Source organism: Neoarius graeffei, chromosome 1 (assembly GCF_027579695.1).
Source record: "Neoarius graeffei isolate fNeoGra1 chromosome 1, fNeoGra1.pri, whole genome shotgun sequence".
In the NCBI taxonomy this organism is placed as follows: Eukaryota; Metazoa; Chordata; class Actinopteri; order Siluriformes; family Ariidae; genus Neoarius; species Neoarius graeffei.
The window spans coordinates 12,108,940-12,134,740 of record NC_083569.1 but is presented as its reverse complement, the minus strand read 5'-3'; the positions used below and the strand labels follow the sequence as shown (position 1 = coordinate 12,134,740).

The window sequence follows — 25,801 nt, the reverse complement described above, 5'->3', positions numbered from 1 at the left end:
CTTGTGATGGCTGATGAGGCCAAGCAATCAATCAGCAAACTGCTTTTATAAGGCAAGGCATAATTAACTCGCCTCTTGTGAAAGAGACAATGGAGGCGTTTTAACCAGATTACTTCACAGGTCCAATATGCAAATGAAAACATCAGGCTGATTTGCGCCAAGCTAGGATTGTTTCGAGGCTAAAAACAGTTTCATTTTTCTCACAAACGTGCTAAAAACAGATGGTTTACCACTAATAACCTTGCGTAGAACTACAATTACAGTGGAACAAGGACCGGCTGTAAAATGTAACCTCATTACCAGAGCATTATAAATGACTTGAGGGTCCAAAAACCCATCACTAAAAAGCACGTTAAAAAAAAAAAAAAAAGTACTAATTTGATCGTCTTGTTAAAACAAGAATACGGATATGAATCTGAACCCTCTGAATTTTGTATAAATGCTCCTGCGGGTGATAAATCTTTAGTATCCACAGCTGTTTCTATTATTTTTTCTCTTCCTTTCAGAAACATGATGGTCAGTTCACCATTATCCAGCTGGTAGGAATGTTGCGCGGAATTGCATCCGGGATGAAGTATTTATCGGACATGAACTATGTTCACCGTGACCTGGCTGCTCGGAACATCCTGGTCAACAGCAACCTGGTGTGTAAAGTGTCAGATTTCGGCTTGTCCCGAGTGTTAGAAGATGACCCCGAAGCTGCTTATACGACACAGGTAGGTCACTTGATCTGTTCCTCCACACAGATGGCACTAGGATTTTTAATGTTGACGTTAACTTTAAATTAACTGGACTTCCATATCACCAGCTTCAGTGATCTGTTTTAAAAAGAGATCACAAGCTAGTATAGAAGCGCTGTTAAAGAAAAATAATCAACAACCGGATGGTGTGTCAAAGCAAATTTATTGCTACCAGCCCAGAGTTGCTTTGGTTAAGTTTTCCCAAAGTGAGTCGGAGTCTTCAAAAAACCATCATCGTGTTACATCCATGCACGTTGGCACTCGGAGCACTTGCCACAAATTACAACACGTGCACGCAGTGCCATTAGGATTAATTACTATGCATTTGTTCTGGATTAGAGTGCAATCACAGCGTGTGCTTCTAAGGACTCTGTAAACACACAGACTTGGTGAAGTGTATGCGCTGTACCTAGTGTCTCACATTACCAAGCCTTATATTTGCGTATTGCGTTTCTAGTTTTGACTTTGTTTTGTGTATTTGGACTCTGCCTTTCATCTTTGCCGTCACCATTCTGTTTATGCCTCACGTGACCATTGCTCATTTCATGACCCTGCATTTCTCTTACATTTTTGAACTGTTTGCCTGCCTGTTTGTCAATAAACACTCTTCCTGCAATCACATCTGTCATTCACCTGCTTACATGACACACTGAGCCATGTGTTCCTCTTCCCACCAGAGACAAACAATAAGTAATTGAGTCTGCAGTCAAGTTAATGCCATAAAACAGAGGCTTATCAACTCCTAAGCGAGGCTTGTTCACTCACAATTATCGAGAATAGTGATCAAAGGATCAATAAAAGGACGAATGACTGATACCATTAAACTTAACACCTAAAGAGTACCAGCAGTGTTTTTATGCCCCATGCCATGCAACATAAATGCCATAATCTGTGATTTGCAACATATGAATGAACTGAATGGTGAAGATTTAGAAAAGGGCAATTCCATGTAAATGTCAACCTCACCATGCAAAATTAAAGCAACATGTAATACATCAAAACCACTCCCAGAGATATCACCTAGGCCTGTATTTTACCGATGTGAATAAGTTGAACCAATTTGTAACCAACCTAATATGTCACTGTCAGTCTTTCTTTCTTATAATGTAAAACCCAAGCTAAAATCAACTTTGATCATGTACAATTCTATATTATTGCCACAAGCCACAGAAATGTATGCTAAAATCCACAAAGCAGCAAAACAATAGCCATTCTAAATATTATTTAAGAACTTTGATAGTTTTAGCTGATATTTAGAGAGTTTTTCAAAGGGTTATGGTGGTTAAATTGCTGATTTTCTAAACACATGCCATATCTATTTCAGACGCGTCACATCCATAACGGAATTTCGTCACATCCATAACGCTGACTTTTCCTTCCGAAACTCTGCATGAAATACAAAATATTTTAAACAAAGATTTTTTAATATTCACCTTGGACCCCTTTATCAAATGGATATCTCCATTTCGACATTAGGTTTACAATTTCACAGAGTTTGATAAAAATGTACAGTCACCCAAGAAAAGTGATACTTTTTCTGTCACATCCATAACGCATCTTTTATTGGCATTTTCTGGCATGCCCTAGATGTACTATGGGAATTGTTCTTGTTCTATCACTTCTCCAGTATGGTACAGCCTTAAAATATGCAACACCTGTTTAAATACTGGGAGACAATAAAACATGCACTGGGTCATTTGTTGCCATTTTGAGTTCAAGTGTCACGTCCATAACACTGGAATTGCTCAAAACATAGTGAGTCAGTGGGTGGACATTGACAATAGTACACCAGTAACCTCCGTCATTTCCATAACAGATGAAGAAATCATCGCCTCTGTTCACGATCTTTTAACTCCGTCACTAGTGACTCGGAAGGAGAAATTCATGATAAGGAGAATGTGGCTAAAATTTCACACATAACGTGAGTGTTTGGTGTGACACGAGTCCATGTCAGTATTATGAACTTTTCGGTATAACAAACTATTTGGATGTCCCCCAAGGACTTTGTTATAATGGGGTTGCACTGTATGACAGTTTCTATTAACCCTCTGGGGTTAAGAGCTTTGTCAGCAAAGCTCAGCAGGTTTAGAATGAGTAGGTCATGTATTTAGATAAATATCTTCATGAATTTTTATCCTACAGGCACGATAAGCATATTGACAGAAGCTTTATACTTTACACTTTACTATGTGTCCACTGCCAAATAATATTATAGTTTTTAAATTACCTAAATTAGGTGAAACATAAAACTTGTCACCTTACTCAGTCACACCGGAGTTGGAGCACTGAGAGCCCATTTACACGTTCATAAAAGGCTATTCACATAGTAACTGTATGATAATCTCTTTCACTTTCAATTAGTTTCTCTTTTGCGGTGGGAACACCCACCGTAAACAGGATAAAATCTGTCAGCCATAGTTGAGGTTATTTGGAAGTAAAACTTGTTGCGAGATGGCACACAGATTTTATGCACTTTGGATGATTCAGGACAGCGATTCAATTCAATCTTGAGAACTGCAACACTGATTTTTTTTTTTTACTTTGACTCGATCCAGCTGAAGATCAACTTGAGTAAGTGTAAATATTTCTTCTATTTATTATGAGAAGATCAGTTGATATGTGTGTGCTATAGTACATACCACGGGCGATTGCTCTAAGACAACGAGGGAGGCTCAGCCTCCTCTAAAAATGATGAACATCGTGTAGGATGAATTGCGCTAGGCTTATGTTATAGCCGACCTTATAACATTGCTATTTCAGATCCAGAATCATAGAAATATATGTGCTCAACCCAACTACAGTGCGAAATCATTCCGTTATAACTTTCCCCAGTTCGCCTAATATGTGCGTGAGTTTTTCCCCCTCGTGACAGCGCGATGTAGCCCAGCATCAGTGGACTTCAGTGGCATTTGGGAGCTATGTGCTTTCAATATCAAAATGCAAGACGATTATTGGACAAATACTGCGAAAACGCCCGCCCCACGGAGTCTCACGGACTCCCAGCCTCAGTGGACTTCAATGGCATTTGGGAGCTATGCGCTTTTCAATATCAAAATGCAAGATGATTATTGGACAAATACTGCGAAAACGCCCGCCCACGGAGTCTCACGGACTCCCAGCCTCAGTGGACTTCAATGGCATTTGGGAGCGATGCGCTTTTCAATCTCAAAATGCAAGACAGTTATTGGACAAATACTGCGAAAATGCCCGTCTACGGACTCTGAGCCTCACAGTGGGAGGGACATGGCAGTTTCCGCGAGGAGACTGGTGATTGGTGAAAGCGGCCGGATATTTTCTTTGATTGACAGCTCATTTCAAATATAGACAGGCAGCGGTGAATCTCAGTTCAGTCCCATGCGGATTTGCAAGTGTTGTGGTGTATTGTAAGAGATCAGCTTACATTTCGATTTCATTCATTACATACGGTTTCTACCAGCTTTTTTTAGTTTGTATATATTTTCATTGTAAATACAGTGTAAATATAGTGTTGTCAAGTTTGCTATCTTAGTTCCAGAAATTTCGTTTATTTGAGTGACTGAACTTGAACTTGAGGGGGCTAGTCAGCTAGCAAGAAAGCTGCGCACGGATGCCAAGCATTGCTGATTTAATTTTGGCGAAGCCATTTGCCAGTCTTCCTTTCGAGGAAAAAATTAAAATTAAAGAGCAAGGTAGACCAACGCCTCAAATTGACTTGGTGAAAAAGGTAGGGAATAATACTCGTTCCTTTCAGCTCTCCTGGTACGAGAAAGTGAATTGGCTAACAGCAAGTGACCCGCATCAACAACAGTAAATAGGCTACTTTAGTAATATGTCATGGATGGACCAAAAATATAGAATCTATTTAAAATGTTTATGCTGAGTATATTATATTGGAATATATATATTTTTCTGGATATGAATTAAACACAGCTACAATTTGGAAAACATTTTTGAACAAAAACACAGCCGAGAACATTTCACACTACAGACCTGGATTAAAAGTGAAGGGTTATCAAAATTGTCAATAAAACATTTCTCAGTCAAAATAAGTAAAATATAGGGAAAGTGTCATTGAATGAAATGTGTGGCACCCAGCTCTATGTTTGGCTCCCCAAGGTCAGTGCTTGTGCCTATTCCAGAACACTCTGCTGTTACTGCTGAGGTTCCTGACAAAGAGCTGCTTTCAATAATGATCAATTTTTAAACAACATGCCACAATTTTAAAATATAAAATGTTAAAATATACCCCACCCAACATCATGTATATTGGACAGTAGGCTAATGGGCCAAAAGAACCTGTTATTTCACAGTTTGTGACCCTGCCAACAATCAGCCAGATCAGAGGCAAGAGTATGGGCAAAATTGATGTGTTTTTTCTTTTTTCTTTTAAAATCTGGAAATATCGTAACCGACCAGCCTCCCCTGTTTGAAAGACTACCAGCTGCCACTAGTACATACACAGGAAAAATGACAGCAATTTTTCCAGAGTTAGTATTTTCCTCAAAATAGTTAATTTTGCTCTATTTTGAGTTTAGAGAGTAAAATTTGGAGTTGGAATGGGAGCAAAATTACAGAGTAATTGTGTAAGAGTAACAGTTGGTTGTGGCTCTGAACTGAGTAAAATAGTATAAGAGTTAATTTCAAAACACACTGAATAGAGTCAAACACAAAAATAAAGTCAAATACAAGATAAATGAAGATGTTGTAGAAAAAACCGTTTTAGAACTGTGTTGGAATGTATGAAAAACATTACCTTACCTTTTGTGAAAAACTGTTTTGATCACTTGACCTGATGGGATTAGGAGTTGGCAGTGGGAGGGGTTTTCACTCTTCTCATTGATTGGAATGGAAATTTTTACCCTTCTCATTGAATACCCCTCCCACTGCCAACCATTTGTCCCAAAACAATAGGACATAATTTTTTTGATGGCCAGTTAATTGTCCAAATCAATGGAAAAGATTTGAGTTTTTGGGCTTGATACATTCCTAAGACTGAACAGAATCGGTTCAAGTGATCAATACGGTTCAACACAATGTCATGTCAAAGGTCATGTTTTTTTCACACATTCCAACACAGTTCTAAAACTGCTTTTTACAACATTTTCATTTATCTGTTATTTTTTTTAAAGTACAGTCATGACATACATACTACAGAGATATTATTGTAGCTGAACTTGTGCTGAATGCAAAAAAGTCATATGACTTTGAAAATGCTGCTTAGATTTGTTGTAATTGACAACATCAGAGCATATTAAAATCATTAGAGTCCCAGAATATACTCTCAGACCCCAGATGGTTAATTAATTTATAGAATGACCCCTCATACTTTTTATCTCATAATAGTTGCATTTCATATCATGCAACCTTCATGAAACAATTTAATTCAGCCACATCACCAGCCTCTCCTTTGTTTTTATTTTTCTCTCGAAGTTTAAAATATAAAAGTGTGCGAGAGCAACTTGTCATTTTACAGAGAAGTCTGCTCATTATTGTCTTTAGGGAAAATAAAAGATTTCAAAGTGTTTTACCAACACTGAAGACTCCTTTCTTAATGCAAAATAAAAACATGCTCATGGTAAAGTCCACAATATCAACATCAATCATTTAAAATCCATCTCTCTGTAAGCTATTACTACAGAAACAATAATATTTAAAAAAAAACTAGCACCTTCTGACCAATCAGAATCAAGAATTCAACAGCACTGTGGTATTAAACAATGGTTTGTATGCACCCTAAAGGGTACTTCCTAAGGGGGTTCTACAACCCCGATTCCAAAAAAGTTGGGACAAAGTACAAATTGTAAATAAAAATGGAATGCAATAATTTACAAATCTCAAAAACTGATATTGTATTCACAATAGAACATAGACAACATATCAAATGTTGAAAGTGAGACATTTTTAAATTTCATGCCAAATATTGGCTCATTTGAAATTTCATGACAGCAACACATCTCAAAAAAGTTGGGACAGGGGCAATAAGAGGCTGGAAAAGTTAAAGGAACAGTCCACCGTACTTCCATAATGAAATATGTTGTTCTCTGAATTGAGACGAGCTGATCCATACCTCTCCGAGCTTTGCACGACCTCCCAGTCAGTCAGACGCGCTGTTACTCCTGTTAGCAATGTAGCTAGGCTCAGCATGGCCAATGGTATTTTTTGGGGGCCGTAGTTAGATGCGACCAAACTCTTCCACGTTTTTCCTGTTTACATAGGTTTATATGACCAGTGACATGAAACAAAGTTCAGTTACACAAATTGAAACGTGGCGATTTTCTATGCTATGGAAAGTCCGCACTATAATGACAGGTGTACTAACACCTTCTGCGCGCTTCGACAGCGCATTGACACCTGCTGTCGAAGCACACAGAAGGTGTTAGTACGCCTGTCATTATAGTGCGGACTTTCCATAGCATAGAAAATCGCCACGTTTCAATTTGTGTAACTGAACTTTGTTTCATGTCACTGGTCATATAAACCTATGTAAACAGGAAAAACGTGGAAGAGTTTGGTCGCATCTAACTACAGCCCCAAAAAATACCATTGGCCATGCTGAGCCTAGCTACATTGGTAACAGGAGTAACAGCGCGTCTGACTGACTGGGAGGTCGCGCAAAGCTCGGAGAGGTACAGATCAGCTCGTCTCAATTCAGAGAAGAACATATTTCATTATGGAAGTACGGTGGACTGTTCCTTTAAAGGTACAAAAAAGGAACAGCTGGAGGACCAAATTGCAACTCATTAGGTCAATTGGCAATAGGTCATTAACATGACTGGGTATAAAAAGAGCATCTTGGAGTGGCAGTGGCTCTCAGAAGTAAAGATGGGAAGAGGATCACCAATCCCCCTAATTCTGCGCTGACAAATAGTGGAGCAATATCAGAAAGGAATTCAACAGTGTAAAATTGCAACGAGTTTGAACATATCATCATCTACAGTGCATAATATCATCAAAAGATTCAGAGAATCTGGAAGAATCTCTGTGCGTAAGGGTCAAGGCCAGAAAACCATACTGGGTGCCCGTGATCTTCGGGCCCTTAGACGGCACTGCATCACATACAGGCATGCTTCTGTATTGGAAATCACAAAATGGGCTCAGGAATATTTCCAGAGGACATTATCTGTGAACACAATTCACCGTGCCATCCGCCGTTGCCAGCTAAAACTCTATAGTTCAAAGAAGAAGCCGTATCTAAACATGATCCAGAAGCGCAGACGTCTTCTCTGGGCCAAGGCTCATTTAAAATGGACTGTGGCAAAGTGGAAAACTGTTCTGTGGTCAGATGAATCAAAATTTGAAGTTCTTTATGGAAATCGGGGACGCCGTGTCATTCGGACTAAAGAGGAGAAGGACGACCCAAGTTGTTTTCAGCACTCAGTTCAGAAGCCTGCATCTCTGATGGTATGGGGTTGCATTAGTGCGTGTGGCATGGGCAGCTTACACATCTGGAAAGACACCATCAATGCTGAAAGGTGTATCCAGGTTCTAGAGCAACATATGCTCCCATCCAGACGATGTCTCTTTCAGGGAAGACCTTGCATTTTCCAACATGACAATGCCAAACCACATACTGCATCAATTACAGCATCATGGCTGCGTAGAAGAAGGGTCCGGATACTGAACTGGCCAGCCTGCAGTCCAGATCTTTCACCCATAGAAAACATTTGGCGCATCATAAAACGGAAGATACGACAAAACAGACCTAAGACAGTTGAGCAACTAGAATCCTACATTAGACAAGAATGGGTTAACTTTCCTATCCCTAAACTTGAGCAACTTGTCTCCTCAGTCCCCAGACGTTTACAGACTGTTGTAAAGAGAAAAGGGGATGTCTCACAGTGGTAAACATGGCCTTGTCCCAACTTTTTTGAGATGTGGTGTTGTCATGAAATTTAAAAATCACGTAATTTTTCTCTTTAAATGATACATTTTCTTAGTTTAAACATTTGATATGTCATCTATGTTCTATTCTGAATAAAATATGGAATTTTGAAACTTCCACATCATTGCATTCCATTTTTATTTACAATTTGTACTTTGTCTCAACTTTTTTGGAATCAGGGTTGTACTTGGTACCTTTGCTAATTGGGAAATACTTTGTTGCATACAGGTGAACGCTACTTGTAGTAAAATGTTTTCCATTGTTCTTTTGTTGCCTTATTTCCTAAAATTTGAGATTAAAAAAATCAAGTCACATGTTACCACAAATGGAGATCCTGTTCCTTTTTTGGTGTCCATGTTCATTCATTCATTCATTCATTCATTCATTCATTCATACCACAAACAGTGAAGCAAGTGAGATGGAGATCAGAGAAAAGGAGCAGAAGTCTGTTGAAGGTATGCAGTGGCACTGGGTGTCAAAAGGAAAGAGAAGAAATTGTCCGAGGGAGGCTTGGAGAGTGCAGGTGTCCCAGGAGTCATGTGTTAATTATATGTTTGTGTGAGTAGAAGTTGGCCCCTCCATGCTCCATGCTGTACCATTATCCCTGATGTGGCTGACATACTATCCTCCAGTCCTCCTCCTCCTCCTTCTAGTCTCTCGCCATCATTAACTAGAGCTCCTGTAGGTCTGTGAGAGAACAAAGTGCCAGAAACACTGCTCTTACACTCGGCACCAAACCAGCATGAGAGCTAATTAGACTACGTAGGGTGGTTTGTGTTTGTCTTTGCATGCGTGTGTTAAGTGACTTGCACTTTTCAGCTCCCCAGTTTTCCATCGCTTCAAGCAGAAAACTCCCGGAAACACAAGTCATTTCATTCATGTACCATGGCTTTGATATTGGATCTAATAAAACAAAGTGGATATAAATAAATAAACAAAGGATTCCTTTTCGAAAGCCTGTTCTTTGCTCAACACTCACGTCTGCCTAAGTGAAGTCGGCTTGCCTTTTGTTTGACTTAGACGTGGAAATTAACTGTCAGGGACCATTTTAATGTTTTAACAATCCTCTATGCTGCCTACACCTGCAGGATCCTGAATATAAAGCAAACAAAATATGGACAGCATTAAAATTATTCTACCTCAGGATGATTTAGTGTCTAGTTCATGTTTCTTTTTTTTTTCGGTTTAGGGTGGAAAAATCCCCATTCGATGGACAGCACCGGAGGCCATTGCTTATAGGAAGTTCACTTCAGCGAGCGACGTGTGGAGCTATGGTATTGTCATGTGGGAGGTGATGTCGTATGGCGAGCGGCCATATTGGGAGATGTCCAATCAAGATGTGAGTGTCCATCTACCAAGTCCTTTTGGAAAGATTGAACACAAGGGGCCATGTTCCAAACTAGTAATTTAAGGTCAAAAGTTGCAACAGGATTTACAGTAGGAAAGTTCCTCATATTTCTTGTATTTCTTATGCAAGAAAAATCTAACACTATGTCCACTGTCCTGTGTTTGAGGCTGCTTGAATTTGACAAGAAAATATTCAACAGTTAACAAGTACTATCAAATTGAAAAGGTCAGCAGAACGTCCATGACCAAGTATTGAAATTCGACCTATGTTGAAAGACTCAAAGCCAATTCTTGGGTTTCATGTGACATCACAACTGCCTCATTAGTTATTCAAAATTTTAGCTGATGGTCTACTAAAACTCAGTTGACAAAGCATTTGTACGAAGAAGGTGCATTGCTCGTATGAAAAATGCCTTACGCTTGCTTTGTTTTAGGTTGTTTGAATTGATCAAATTGTGAAACTAATAAAAGTTTCTTCAGGGTTCCCCGTGAACTAATAAAAAAAGGCTGAACAAACACAGGATTTCACAAAAAGACGTCGAAAAAGGTGGCTTTTGAACCTCTCACTGAAATCAAAGGGAGCCGAGTCGAAGCATGCTCGAGTTCACAGTGATCAGTTCGTGAAAGGTTTGTGTATCCCTCTCAGCTATGTCCTTAGTGTTTTCTCAGTACTTTTCTTGCTATGTGTCATTTTATGGTATAAAATAACTGTTTCTTTGTTTACTCCTCACAAAGTCCATATGCATGAAGGTCGCGACAAAATTCTTAGCCAGCCATACAGTTACAATGGGCCGTGATCACTTCTCCGTCTTGCTTAACTAAGATCCAGGTCTTTAAAGGGGTTTCTGATGATCTTTGTGAATGATTTACCTGAGAGATAAGAGCCAACACAAGTGAGAATCAAGCAAACTGTTGTTTGTTTACACTTCAACTTGCAGCGCTTCATTGTAACAAAAAGCTTTAAAAAAAAAAAACTTACACAGGCAAAAACAATACAGGATTCATTTGGCAGCGACTTGATACCGAGGTCCTTTACCCAGCCACATACAAAAAAGTTGTAAGCCTACATACTCTTCCACGCTTTCATCTGTTTTGCGGTTGTGGCAGTGGGGGCATGGTCAAGCATCAGTCTGTGAATGGAGGGCGGAGTCAGGGAAGGTAAGTGGCAGAATCACTGCACCTGATGGGAATTAACCTATGTTTGTGTGTCTTCCTCAGTGACCACGCCCTATAAGAGGAGAGGGAGAGCAGAGTAAGGGAGCTCTCTCCCCAACCAGAATGCTTGTACATGTGACTGGGAGAGTAAAGTAGACACTGAAAAGTGCAAATAAAGAGTTTAAGAGAACTCAGGTCTGGCCTGCCGTGCTTCTGTGCTCCACCCACCTTAAACAATTTCTACAGTGGTGCCGAAACCCGGGACGGAGTACAGAAGAGAACAGCCTCATGGAGTCCTCCCCCTTCAAGGACCTGGTGTATGCCCTCGCCACAGCCCAAGAGAGCCAGCACCAGGCGCTGGTCGCCCTCCGGAAGGAGCAGGAACAACGGTTCGAAGCCCTGGTGCTGGTGCACCAGGAAGATCGCCAGGCGTTCCAGCACCTGCTCGCGTTGGTGGGGTCCACCGTCACCACCGCCGTGGACCCTCCCCACCTCACCCTAATGAAGATGGGCCCGCATGACGACCCCAAGGCCTTCCTCGCTCTTTTTGAGCAGGCAGCAGAGGCGTGGGGTTGGCCTGTGGAACAGCGCGCAGTGCGCCTCCTCCCCCTGCTTACAGGTGAGGTGCAGCTGGCTGCGCTACAGCTCCCTGCTGACAGCCGGCTGGTCTACGCTGATCTCCACAGGGCCGTCCTCCAACATGTGGGGCGCACCCTAGAGCAGCAGTGGCAGCGCTTCTACGTGCTGCGCCTGGAGGAGTTCGGCCGGCCATTCACATTTGTCCAGCAACTCCGGGACGCCTGCCGGCAGTGGCTGAGGGCCGACAACCGCGACGACGAGTGGGTCCAGTGTCATCGCCCGGCGTCGCTGGATCAGGCCAGCGAGCTGGCGGAGAACCATATGGCGGCTGTTCCGATGGCAGGACAGCATGTCTCCTCTTCTCCCCTCTTCTCTCTCTCTCTCACCCCTTCTGTTCCTTGTCCTCACCCCATTACCCCACCGTGGAGGCGGGGGCCGGCTCCACTCCAGCCGGCCCGCTGCACCCGCAGTGCCCTACCGTTTCCTACTTCTGTGTCTGTGTCTTCCCCCCCCTCAGATGAGTGAGCTCCGGAACAGCGGTGCAGAGGGAAAGCCTGGGCTGGTATGCTGGCGCTGCGGGGAGCCGGAGCACCTCCAGCATCAGTGCTCGGCGATGGAGGTGGGCACGGTGGTCCGGATCCCCAACGCGCCAGGGACCGCCCTCGATCGGGCCAGAGCGTATCGCATACCGGTGAGTATCCAAGGGGATACGTATCAGGCTTTGGTGGACTCCGGCTGTAATCAGACCTCAATCCACCAAAGCCTGGTGCAAGACGAGGCATTGGGGAAAGCAAAATTGGTGAAGGTGTTGTGTGTGCACGGGGATGTTCACAACTATCCTTTAGTGTCGGTCCACATTCTATTTTGAGGGGAGAAATCTAGAGTAAAGGTGGTGGTTAATCCTTGCCTTACCCAGTCGATAATTTTGGGGACTGATTGGCCAGGATTTAGGGAATTAATGGCACATTTAGTGAAGAGTGGGGCCTGCCATAATTTAGCGGGGGGAGGTCCTGGTGTGGTATTGGTGGGAGCAGCTGTCACAGAGCCGTCTACATCATCACTGCATCAGAGTGAGGAGCAGCAGGCTCCTCCTCCCTTTCTTGGGGAATCCCTCGTGGATTTCCCGTTAGAGCAGTCGTGCGACGGGACTCTGCGGCATGCATTTGACCAAGTGAAAGTAATCAATGGTCAAACTCTCCAGCCAAACACCACCCCATCCTTCCCCTATTTCTCCATTATTAAGGATAGATGTGATGAGTGACGCAGGACACTCAGACTAAGGAACCGATAACACAGCTTTTGATCCCAAAGAGCCACCGGGAATTTATATTCCAGGCAGCTCACTTTAATCTCATGGCCGGACACTTGGGGCAGGATAAGACACTAACCCGAATAATGGCCCAGTTCTGTTGGCCAGGGGTTCACGGCGATATCCGTAGGTGGTGTATGGCATGCCTCGAATGCCAGTTAGTAAATCCCGCGGCCATTCCAAAAGTGCCTTTGCACCCTCTGCCATTAATCGAGACCCCATTCAAAAGAATTGGGATGGATCTCGTCAGGCCATTAGATCAGTCAACACGAGGATATTGCTTTATTTTAGTTCTGGTGGACTATGCAACACAATATCCGGAAGCAGTGCCTCTTCGCAATATCTCAGCACGTAGTATTGCAGAAGCACTCTTCCGCGTCATCTCCCGAGTCGGAATCCCCAAAGAGGTTCTGACTGATCAAGGCACTACGTTTATGTCACGCACACTGCACAAACTGTATGGGTTACTGGGAATTAAGCCTATCCGCACCAGCGTCTGTCACCCACAAATGGATGGCTTAGTTGAACGGTTCAATCGCACACTCAAGAACGTAATTCGGAAATTTGTAAGTGAAGACGCACTCAACTGGGATAAATGGCTCAAGCCCCTGTTATTCACACTGTGAGAGGTCCCACAAGCCTCCACGGGGTTCTCCCTGTTCGAATTATTATACGGGCGTAAGCCACGTGGCATTCTAGATGTGCTGCGTGAAAATTGGGAGGAGGGACCTTCAACAAGCAAAAATGAAATTCAATACATTTTCAACCTGCATGCAAAACTCCACACATTTTCACACCTAACCCAGGAGAATTTGCGGCAGGCCCAAGAACGTCAAGTCCGTCTGTACGACAGGGGCACGCGCCTTAGGGAGTTCACACTGGGAGATAAAGTACTCATGTTGTTGCCCATGTCGAGCTCCAAATTGATCGCCAGGTGGCAACGACCCTTTGAGGTCACACGGCAAGTCGGGGACGTCGACTCTGAGGTGAGGCAAATGGACAGGGGTGGGGTGTTAGAGATTTACGTACCATCTCAATCTGTTAAAACTTTGGAACGAGGGGGTCCCTGTGACGTTGGTGTCGGTGGTTCCAGAGAAGGCGGAGCTGGGGCCGGAGGTTCAAAAGGGAAAATTGACATCGCCCACTGCTCTGGTCCCCTGTGGAGACCAACTCTCCCTGACCCAACTCACAGAGGTTGCCCAGTTGCAGACAGAATTTTCTGATGTGTTCTCGCCCCTGTCCGGCCACACCCACCTCATAGAACACCACATTGAGACGCCCTGGGGGTAGTAGTGCGCAGCCGTCCTTACAGACTGCCCAAACACAAGAAAAAGGTGGTCGGGAAGAACTTGAGGCCATGCTTGAAATGGGCGTCATCAAGGAGTCCCACAGTGACTGGAGCAGCCCGGTGGTTTTGGTTCCCAAGGCCGACGGGTTGGTCCAGTTCTGTGTGGACTATAGAAAAGTCAACGCGGTGTCTAAATTTGATGCGTACCCAATGCCTCGTACTGACGAGTTGCTCGATCGACTAGGCACAGCTTGTTTTTATTCGACACTGGATTTGACAAAGGGATATTGGCAGATACCCTTGACTCCGCTATCCCGAGAGAAAACGGCCTTTTCCACACCGTTTGGCTTACACCAGTTCATCACACTTCCTTTTGGGCTGGTTGGGGCGCCCGCTACGTTCCAGCGGCTTATGGATGGGGTCCTCCACCCCCATGCCACCTATGCAGCCGCATACCTGGACGATATCATTATTTATAGTAATGACTGGCCGCGGCACTTAGACCACCTAAGGGCTGTCCTTAGGATGCTGAGGCGAGCGGGTCTCACAGCCAACCTGAAGAAGTGTGCGATTGGGCAGATGGAAGTACAGTATCTGGGCTTCCACTTGGGCAATGGGCAGGTGCATCCCCAAATTAATAAGACAGCAGCGATTGCGGCCTGCCCGAGGCCCAAGACCAAAAAGGGGGTGAGAGAGTTCCTGGGGCTGGCTGGCTACTATCGTAGGTTTTTACCTAATTATTCGGATGTCACCAGCCCGCTGACTGATCTCACTAAAAAGGGGGCACCAGATCCGGTCCAGTGGACGGAGCAATGCCAGCGGGCTTTCTCTAAAGTAAAGGCTGCACTGTCTGGGGGGGCCACTGTTACACTCCCCTGACTTTTCTCTCCCCTTTGTTTTGCAGACGGACGTGTCATAAAGAGGGCTGGGGGCTGTTCTGTCCCAGGAGGTGGAGGACCATCCAGTGCTGTACATCAGCCGGAAGGTGTCGGTGCGCGAGGGCAGGTACACCACCATAGAAAAAGAGTGCCTCACCATCAAGTGGGTGGTCCTCACCCTCCGCTACTACCTGCTGGGGCGCCCTTTCACCCTCTGTTCAGACCATGCGCCCCTGCAGTGGCTCCACCGCATGAAGGATGCCAACGCGCGGATCACCTGTTGGTATCTGGCACTCCAGCTGTTTAAGTTCGAGGTGGTCCACAGGCTGGGGGCGCAGATGGTTGTGGTGGATTTCCTCTCCTGTCAAGGGGGAGGGGTCAGCTCTAGGCCAGACGGCTCCCCGGCCTGAGTTGGGCGGTGGGGGTATGTGGCAGCGGTGGCGTGGTCAAGCATCAGTCTGTGAATGGAGGGCGGAGTCAGGGAAGCTAAGTGGCAGAATCACTGCACCTGATGGGAATTAACCTATGTTTGTGTGTCTTCCCCAGTGACCATGCCCTATAAGAGGAGAGGGAAAGCAGAGGAAGGGAGCTCTCTCCCCAACCAGAATGCTTGTGTGTGTGCGCGTTTTGACTGGGAGAGTAAAGTAGACACTGAAAAGTGCAAGTAAAGAGTTTAAGAGAACTCAGTTCTGGCCTGCCGTGCTTCTGTGCTCCACCCACCTTAAACGATTTCTACAGCGGTGTAGAAGGATGTCTGCAACACCAAATAGTTTGAGATGTCGGGGAACTCGACTGAAGGGTAGTTTTCGAGATCCTTCTTTCCCAGACTGTCAGGGTCTATTCCATTTCACATAGCAATCTTCTGAATATATCTAAAGTGAGCAGTGGCTTCCGGATTACAAGCATACTTTGATAAGTTATCACTAGTTGTTTGCAGTATGGCAGCCATTTTGGTTTGCTTGACCACCAGCTGTTTTACCGGAAGTGAAATCACTAAGTAAAGTCATGTGACTGAAACCCAAGAATATTCTCACTATCTATCTATCTCTCTCACTCTCTCTCTTAGGTCATAAAAGCGATTGAAGAGGGATACCGTCTCCCCCCGCCAATGGATTGTCCAGTATCTCTTCACCAGCTGATGCTGGACTGCTGGCAGAAAGAGCGAGCTGAGAGACCCAAATTCAGCCAGATTGTCAACATACTAGACAAGCTGATCCGCAACCCCAGCACCCTGAAAGAGCTGGCCAACAGTTCTATCTGGTAAATTGCCGTAGCCATAATACCAAGTCAAATGATTGTGAAACTGTTGAGAGAAAACAAGCGAAAATGAGAATTCTGACCTTTGGTGTCATCTTTTACCTCATGCCATTTCCACCTTTCTTATAGTTAAAGCTGAAGATTTACACAGGATTATAAATGAGTGACATGCCTAAGGATTTGGTGAAAGTGCTACAACATTCTTACATTCTTATTCTTATAAACACTGCTGTCATTCAAAAGGATTTCATAAAAGTATATATGTGAAAATACAAAGTTGGTACATTTGCACTCCCAAGGTTATAGCAGTCTGGTGAAGTCAAAGGGGAGAAAATTACATTAAAAGAATTAATTTCGCCATTTTGATTTGACCAGCAGCTATTAAAGAGATTGATGAAAGAGTTAAAATGTTGCTTCTGTGACAGACAGACAGGTCTGTCACAGAAGCGTCCCATCAAGCCATCGACCGTCGTCTCCGCTTCCCCACGACACCCTAGAGTACAAGTGGAAGATAAAGTAAGTAAGTTAAAATGTTGATGGGCAATTCTTCAGCAGAGACACCAAAATTATGAAATGATTAAGATCTCCTTAACTTGTCAGCTCAGTGATATTGCAAAAGTATGGAATCCAAGGCAAAATGTACTGAAAACCAAATTTAAAAATCATCACCCCAGTTATAGCAATGTCACTTCAGAGAAACCTTGGTTTGAATTTTAAGAAATGAAAGTTCAGTTTTATTTTTCTGATGTCGTTCCGTTACTGACACTTCTTTCCTCATAAAATATTTTACGTTCAGAGTTAAACATAGCCAGTTATTCTCTGCTTCTTTAGGGTCAAAAGATACCCCATACAGTGTGAAATTTTTATGTAATACCATTATCTTGAGTACTGCAACTAAGTTACCACATTTTGCTGTGAATGTAATTCTGTTACTGAAGAACTACCCTGGTATTTAAAAGGAAATTAAAAGAATTCCATTTCATTTTGGTGAAAAAATGAAAAAAAGAAATATACTGGTATCTGACAAGACAACAATATAAAACAAACTCCATGTGTTAAATGCCCATAAGTGTGTGCAAGTCCATATGTAAGGAAGTGCACAAGTGTTCATAAGTGTGGAAGTGTCTAGGTATGTGTGTATATATCAGTAATTATTCTATCTACGTTCACTGGATATGAGCAATCATGCACTCTGATTGGCTACTCTACTACTAGACTATCAGCTCATATACCGTGAGTAGAGAAAAACAAAATGGCGGAGCGTGTTGCTGAACCAACCGAGAACGAAATAAAAACTCTACTCGAAAAGAAAACTCCAAAAAATACAAGAAAAGCAACAAACTATGGAATAAAAGTATTTGATGGTAAGAACATATCTTTTTTATTTTTCAAGGATTATTAATATTATAGCATTTTTTCACAAATTGCTACTGTCATTTCACCAGTTTGTTGATATTTCTAAGCGGAAATGATTTTGTCGGATGTTTTGTAGAAAATTTTTATTTATTGAATTTGCAAAAAATAAAAATAAAAATGCTCTGTTTCCCAACATCAAGTGAATGTGGATATAATAAAAGCTCAATCTCTTCATACATGGCTTATAGCCAACTCGGCTACGTGCCTTGTCGGCAATCAACTCTTGTACGACTCAATTTTGTGGAATAACTGTTAAGTGTGTAAGTAAGTGTAGAAGTAACATGGCACCTTTCACCACTGCCCCTCAGTGGATGGGGTGGCATGGTGGTGCAATGGGTACCAGGATCCCTGGTTCAATATTGAGCTCAGATTACTATCTCTGTAGAGTTTCAGCTCATCTTCCCATGTCCAGATGGGTTACTTCCAGGTTCTCAGGTTTCCTCTCATTTCCCAGTGAAGATGCTTAGAGGTGAAGTGGCTCTTGACATTCCAAGTAACTCCGGATACTTCCTGCTAGGCCACTGTATCTTGTGCTGTCGCCATGACAAGATATTCTGCCTTCAGGTGCCTTAGCAGACAAATTTTTCTGGTATGGCATGAACCAGTGTTGCCAGATTGGGCGGTTTTAAGTGCATTTTGGCGGGTTTTGAATATATTTTGGGCTGGAAAACGTCAGCAGTATCTGGCAACACTGGCGTGAACAGTAGAGTAACCATGTGAAGTGTAACATTTGGGACACCGTTCAACATCATCATACACCATCACTTTTGGGACATTAAGCAGATTACTGTTCCCTGAATAACAGCTAGGTGGATACCCAAACTAACCAGCTATCTAAATAATCTGTGGGGTAGTGCTAGCTTAGCTAGTTAATTTTCACCACAGAACAAGAAACAATCTGTATTTAGAAACACGTATACAAATGACTGAATCACTTTCTCAGCTTGAAACAAGCAGTTCACTTCAAATAAAATGGTTCGGTCAGCTGTTTATGTTGAAACTGTCACAGTGTGGTGAACAGAATTATGGGCTTGCCTTGACTGAGGGGGATGCATGCAATGCTTCCTGTACATTCGCCCAAAATAAGGGACCTCAGTGGGCAGGTGCCTTCCAGATGTGGAAGCCATTATGATGCCCAAAAATGCTGCCTACCACATGAGCTGGCTTCTGATTAGAACTCACTGGGAATTAATAGGGAAATGACTTCATTATGCAGGGAAACCACTCTTCTTCTACTAGGGGGTTGATGTATTCCTGAAACTTCCCTTGATCAAAACAGGTTACCTTTGAGGGCATTCTTAAAGATCAGAATTAAGCTGTCGTGCATTAAAAACAAGATCAACTGTGAGCTACTGCTCACTCACGTATCCCCCTGCTCTCGCTCATATCAGAATGCAAGCAATCGAAGGAATAGGACACTTATTATGAATGTTGACTTCAGCAAATAATTAATGCTGAATTAAGTAAATAAAGAGCAGTGCTCTTCCCAGGTATTTCAAATAGCATCCTGGTAAACTGTCATTTTGAAATAGCATTTTGCTTCTTGAAATAGCATAAAAATCCACCCTATATGTTTTGTAAATACATTCAGTTTGTAAACAGGAAGTCAATGTGGGACAGACCTGAAAACAGTATACATGGTGTAGAACCCCAAGCTGAAGCTCGGTACCAAACATCATGGATGTTGGATTGAGCCAGATGGACTAGTTTGAGTATTTCAGAAATGGCTGATCTCCTGAGGTTTTCACACACAACAGTCTTTATACAGAATGGTGTGAAAAACAAAAAAACACTGAGTTGAGTGAGGGACAGTTCTGTGGGTGGATACAAACGCCTTGTTGATGAGAGGTCAGAGGAAAATGGCCAGATTGGTTCAAGCCTTTTTGCTAGGAAGGATATAGCAACTGTTTACAACCGTGGTGCATCTCAGCATGCAACAGAAAACAGAAGACCACACTGGGTTCCACTCCTGCCAGCCAAGAACAGGAATCTTAGAATCAAGAACAAGTTCCTATTAAAGTGGCTGGTGAGCATATTTCATAAACTGTTCCCCAAGTTGGTATGTTGATGTATGGCTTGTTTGTGTCCTTTCCAGGGAAGACCCGATGACCCCAGAGTTTAGTGTCAATAGTGTGGATGAGTGGCTGGATGCCATAAAGATGGGCCAGTACAAGGAAAACTTCACCTCTGCTGGCTATGTTACATTAGATTCAATAATCTACATCAGTGTAAGGTACAGAAAACCCATACGCCCTTGAAAGTAGGCTAAGACTCTGAATAAAAAAAAATCAGAGTCCACCCTGTTATGCCATTTCTAACTCTCTTTTTCTGCCTCTCTGTTTTTCTCTTGTCTCTTTCAGTGAGTTGAGTAAGATGGGTGTGACCCTCATTGGGCACCAGAAGAAGATCCTCGCTAGTGTCCAGAGTATGCATGCCCAAGGGAGCCATGTGCAAGTATAACAGCTCTGGACAAACTGATAGACAGAAAGAGGAGGAAAAAGAGAGACTGTGGAAGTGTGGAACCCAGAACAGTGCTTCACCATGCCAACCCCCAATCCCGGACGTTTGGCTGCAGCCCAGGAGCTCACAATTTGTGCAGCGGAACCAGAGACTGATTAGCAGTGGAAAATTCAGACCAGACGGATGATGGTCAAACACAAACTCTGATGATTTATGAACATTTATTGTGAGATGTGTACAGTCATTTGCATTGTTGTTCCTTGTCATTTGCTTCATTTTTCAAGGTTTGATTTAGCTGAATAAAAAGGTGCCTGGGTGGATTTGGACCTAAGGGTGCTGTGCTTGGCGCCATAGTATGGGCTTTGTAGTGTTGTGCTCTGAACATGATAGCAGACAGGGAGTGTGATTTGCAGCCCTGGCTCACAAGATGATATTTATCCACACTGGCCATTTTAATGGTCTACAGTAATAATTACCGGTATATGAGGCACTCTTTCTGGTTGGATTCTCTAACTGTTGGCAATAGGAGATTATGTTTCACCAGTGATAGTAGGGCTAGCAGTGATCTAGAAACGTAATGTAATATAATGTAATCCCAGTCTTTGCGTTTCAGGTTACGGCATTATGGTATGACCAGACGTTGCAATGAGTAGCGAATTTATGGTTAAGATAAGAGTTGTCCCATACTGTAAGAGAGGATGTCCAGTAGAGAACATCAGAGGTTTGTGTTTGTTTTTCTGGTGGGATTGTGTTTGATAGTTAATGATTGTCATGGTTATTAAAATTGAGGATGAGTCTCCATCAGTGCACCAGTATTGTCGCTTAAAAAATAAGTGAGAATGTGTCTGTGTGTGGACCTATAAAGTGGCGTAATTTGGGTTGGTTGTCATTTCAATTATGTGCCCGTTTGTGTATGTAGAGCACTATGGTGCACATGCTATACACATTGTCTTTGAGAACTTTAAAGGAATTCTTGATGTAAAAACATCAAAATAAAGGACAGCAGGTATTGTCAAACAGTGCCAGCTGTCGTATCATTAAGAAAAAAGTGGCTTTTTACAGCCAAGTGTTCCTTTGAAGTTTTAAAGCAACTTAGCTTACACCATTAGCTTTGTAGCTAACTTGGGAGCGTTGAATCCCAATTAATATACTAATTAACAACATCCTGAGTATGGCAAGATGTTACACATAGCGCAATAATGCATGAGAGCATTATGAGGAACACAAAATATATATACCGACTCTTCCCAGCTAGCAAACTGATGCTTGTGTGGCTAAATTGGCCCTCCCTATATAACATTTTGTCAATGTTGGGCCATCATTGGCAAAGTCAGTTTAACTGTGGCTGAAAGTTGGGCCTAATGGCCCAGTGTTAGCCCAATGGACAACATTATTTTGGGCCACTGTTGGCCCTAGTGGCCCAGTGTTAGCCCAAAGAACAACATTATATTGGGCCCATGTTGGGAAGTTGAACTTAAAGGTGGCCAAAACTTGGTCCTGTTGGCCCAACCTTAGCCCAATGGACAAAATTATTTTGGGCCAACATTGGCAAGGTGGACGGCTCCTAAAGATGGCTCTGGTATGTTGACTCTGGCCGCCCAATGCTATCCCAGTGTATTTTGCAATCCAACACTGGGCAATGGCTGGCAAGGCTGACAAAATCAGTTTGCTACCTTGCTGAGCTCTGAGCATTAACATTGAACATCATGTCTTTCACCGTAAGTTTGTTTCAGCAGAACGAGAAACACAATTTACACTCCTGTAACATAGTGTATAAATGTGTACAGTGTCAAAAACAAGTGAACAAAAAGCTGTAGAATGTTTGTAATGTACTTTTTCATTTTCTGAAGAAATAAAGGATGATGTGAGACGTATCGATCGGTGGAGCTCGCCGCCGTGGGATATAACAGAACTCTGGAATGTAGCATGGATGCTAAAGCTTCATCTTTTATAAGCAAGTGACAGTGACTGTGGTTCTTTTTTCACTTCAGTCGTGGCTGTAGCTGCTTGACGTTAGATGCCTTACTAACCGTGCTGTTTCTTTCTCTTCTTCCTGGTAGAGGCAGTATCATGATGAGATATAGTGTCCATAGTATTTATCATAACAACGCCACTGAAAACTATAGTAAACGTCGGCGCGACACGTCCGGCTTTGTGTTAATTCACCTTTCAGAGGTTGAACCTTATTTCATTCACAGTATTCAAGCTCGTGTCGGTGCATGTAACTTTGGGGGAAGAGTGATCACAAACCTATTTGATTCATGCTGATTTTGCTGCATTTACAGCACTACTATTTTTGTAACTGTTCTGTCCAGTATCCATTTCATTTATGCAAACAAAAGTCAAATGTAGGTTCCTAGTAGATTCTTAAGAATATATTATGAGCAAACCCCTTGTCTTTTAAACCATATGCTTTCTCTTTAGTACTATGGAACCTGACTGATAATATCCCTACTTATTAAAAATAATCCTTGGCCATGATTTATTAACATGTGGGTACGACGAGTAAAGTTGGGAGTTAAGTGAGGTTTAAGTTGTAGGAACAAGGTCTTTAAGTTGTGGCCATGGCTTAATAATGCAAGGGAATGAGATAATAAAGTCATGGCCATGACTTAGTAGCACAATTGAACAAGACATTTAAGTTATGGTCATGACTTAATAATGTAAGGGAGCAGGACAATTAAGTTGTGACCATGATGTAGTAACACAAAGGAACAAGATAAGTAGTGAATATAATTTCGTAATGCAAGGGAATGAGAAAGTTAAGTCATGAACACAATTTAGTTACACAAAGGAATAAGATAATTAAGTCATGGCCATAATTTAATAAAGTAAGGGAATGAATTAGTAAGTTGGGAACACAGTTTAGTAATGCAAAGGAGTAAGATAATTAAGTAAAAAACTTTATTTAATAACATGAAGGAATGAGATAATCCAGTTATGGCCATGATGTAGTAAAGCAAGAAAATGAGATAATTAAGTAATGAACACAGTTCAATAATACAAGAGAATGAGATAATTAAGCAATGAACATGATTTAGTAACACAAGAAGATAATTAAGTAATTAACACAATTTTGTAACACGAGAATGAGATAATTAAGGAATTAACACAATTTAGTGACACAAGAAGAAGTTAATTAAGGAACAAACATGATTTAGTAATATAAGAACAAGATAATTAAGTAATGAACACAATTTCATAACACGAGAACAAGATAATTAAGTAATGGACATAATTTAGTGGCCCAAGAGAACAAGCTAATTAAGGAACAAATATGGTTTAGTAATATGAGAACAAGATAAGTAATGAACACAATTTGTAACACAAGAACAAGATAATTAATGAACACAATTTCGTAACATGAGAACAAGATAAGTAATGAACACAATTTAATGACACGAGAAGAAGCTAATTAAGGAACGAACGAACATGATTTAGTAATGAGAACGAGATACTTAAGTAAGGAACACAATTTTGTAACATGAGAACAAGATAATGAAGTACTTAACAATTTTGTGACACAAGAGAAGAAGCTAATTAAGGAGGGAACAAACATGATTTAGTCATATGAGAACGAGATAATTAAGTAAGGAACACAATTTTGTAATACAAGAATGAGATAATAAAGTACCCAACATGATTTAGTCATATGAGAGTGAGATAATTAAATAAATGACACAATTTTGTAACACGAGAATGAGATAATTAAATAATGAACATGATTTAGTAATATGAGAACGAGATCATTAAATAAGGACACAATTATGTAACATGAGAATTTGATAACGTACTGAACATGATTTAGTGACGCAAGAGAACGAGATAAGTAATGGCCATGATTTAGTAACAGAAGGGAGCAAGATATGTAATAAACACAATTTAGTAACACAAGAGAACAAGATAATTAAGGAATGAACACAATTATGTAACACGAGAACAAGCTAATTAAGGAATGAACATGATTTAGTAATATGACAACGAGATAATTAAGTCAGGAACACAATTCTGTAACACAAGAATGAGATAATAAAAGTACCGAACATGATTTAGTAACACAAGAGAATGAGATAAGTATCATGCTTTAGGAACAGAAGGGAAAGGATCAAGATAAGGAATAAACACAATTTAGTGATACAAGAGAACGAGATAATTAAGTAATGAACATGATTTAGTCATATGAGAATGAGAATTAAATAAGGACACAATTATGTAACACGAGAATGAGATAAGTAATTAACACAATTAGTCACCCAAAAGAACAAGATAATTAAGTAATGAACATGATTTAGTAGCACGATAATTAGGTAATAAACACAATTATTAGTACTGGAGAATGAGATAATTAAGTAGTGAACATGATTTAGTAACACAAGAGAAGGAAATAGATAGGCCATGAGCACAATTTAGTAACACACGAGAATGAGATATGCCATGAATACCATTTAGTAACTCAGAGGAATGAGATAGATAAGTCATAAACATGATTTAGTAATGCAAGGGAATGAGATAATGAAGTCATGGCCATGATCACCACCAGGCACTTTGGGGAAAAAAATTGCCAATCGTCTTTTTTATTTAAAATGTAGACACTAAAAATGTAGAAATGTTTACATGCATTCGTATTCTTGAATTAGTGAATTAAAATATATAACATTGTTTTTAAACCGAATGTGCATTTGTGCATAAGTCTGTGCAATGAAAGTAATCTATTTTTATGTAAATAGTGTATATCATATAGCCTACAAAACAAAGAACATCTCAGTTTTATAATTTACAATAATGGCATCAAACAACAGTAAGATTGCTATTGTTCTTTAGGATGAAATTGGTTCACTGTGACAAGTCTGAAAATTGGAGAAATGAAGTTTCAGGAAAGATCTGTTTTTGAGTAAAAATTTGAGTTTCAATACTATATTTCATATTTCAGCACAATCACACCTCATTAAGACGTGGCCACAGTTAATTATCTCATTCCTACAATTTAATGATCTGCTTTTCTTCAGTTAGTAAGTCATGGCCATGCATTAGTATTGTTATATATGCATGCACTTGTGGTCAGAAGTTTACATACAGTGACATGAATGTCATCTTGGATATGAATGTCATGGCAATATTTGGGCTTTCAGTAATTTCTTTGAACTGTTCTTTTTCTGTGGCAGAATGATTGTACAGCATACATCTTTAATTAAAAAAACATTGGTGCACGAGTTTTAATTTTCTTTGGGTTTTCTGAAATCAACACAGGGTCAAAAATATCCATATGCTCACTTAAATTATTAATTCAGAGGTGCTGAAACTTCCAAAATGCCTCTTATCTTGCCAAGGCCGAGGTCTCTTAACTTCCTGTTAGTGATCATGATTGACTAAAGCTGGTAGCTTCTTTGTGCCTTCATAAAAAGGGTTTGTTTACAGCACTCATTGAATTGACCAACACACAATACAATGGGAAAGTCCAAGGAGCTCGGTGCAGATCTGATAAAGAGGATTGCAGATGTACACAATGCTGGA

At 41.5% G+C, this 25,801-nt stretch overlaps 1 protein-coding gene across 1 annotated transcript in view; it reads left to right on the top strand.

Annotated features, from left to right (window-relative positions):
* Positions 1-22,165, top strand: part of epha4b (eph receptor A4b) — a 287,524-nt gene extending 265,359 nt beyond the window's left edge. The window contains exons 13-17 of the mRNA XM_060929623.1: positions 507-716; positions 9,791-9,940; positions 16,224-16,417; positions 19,926-20,063; positions 20,191-22,165. Of these exons, the coding sequence (XP_060785606.1) occupies positions 507-716; positions 9,791-9,940; positions 16,224-16,417; positions 19,926-20,063; positions 20,191-20,290 (792 nt within the window). The 3' untranslated portion in view covers positions 20,291-22,165. The remainder of the gene's footprint in view (positions 1-506; positions 717-9,790; positions 9,941-16,223; positions 16,418-19,925; positions 20,064-20,190) is intronic.
* The last annotated feature ends 3,636 nt before the right edge of the window (positions 22,166-25,801 follow it).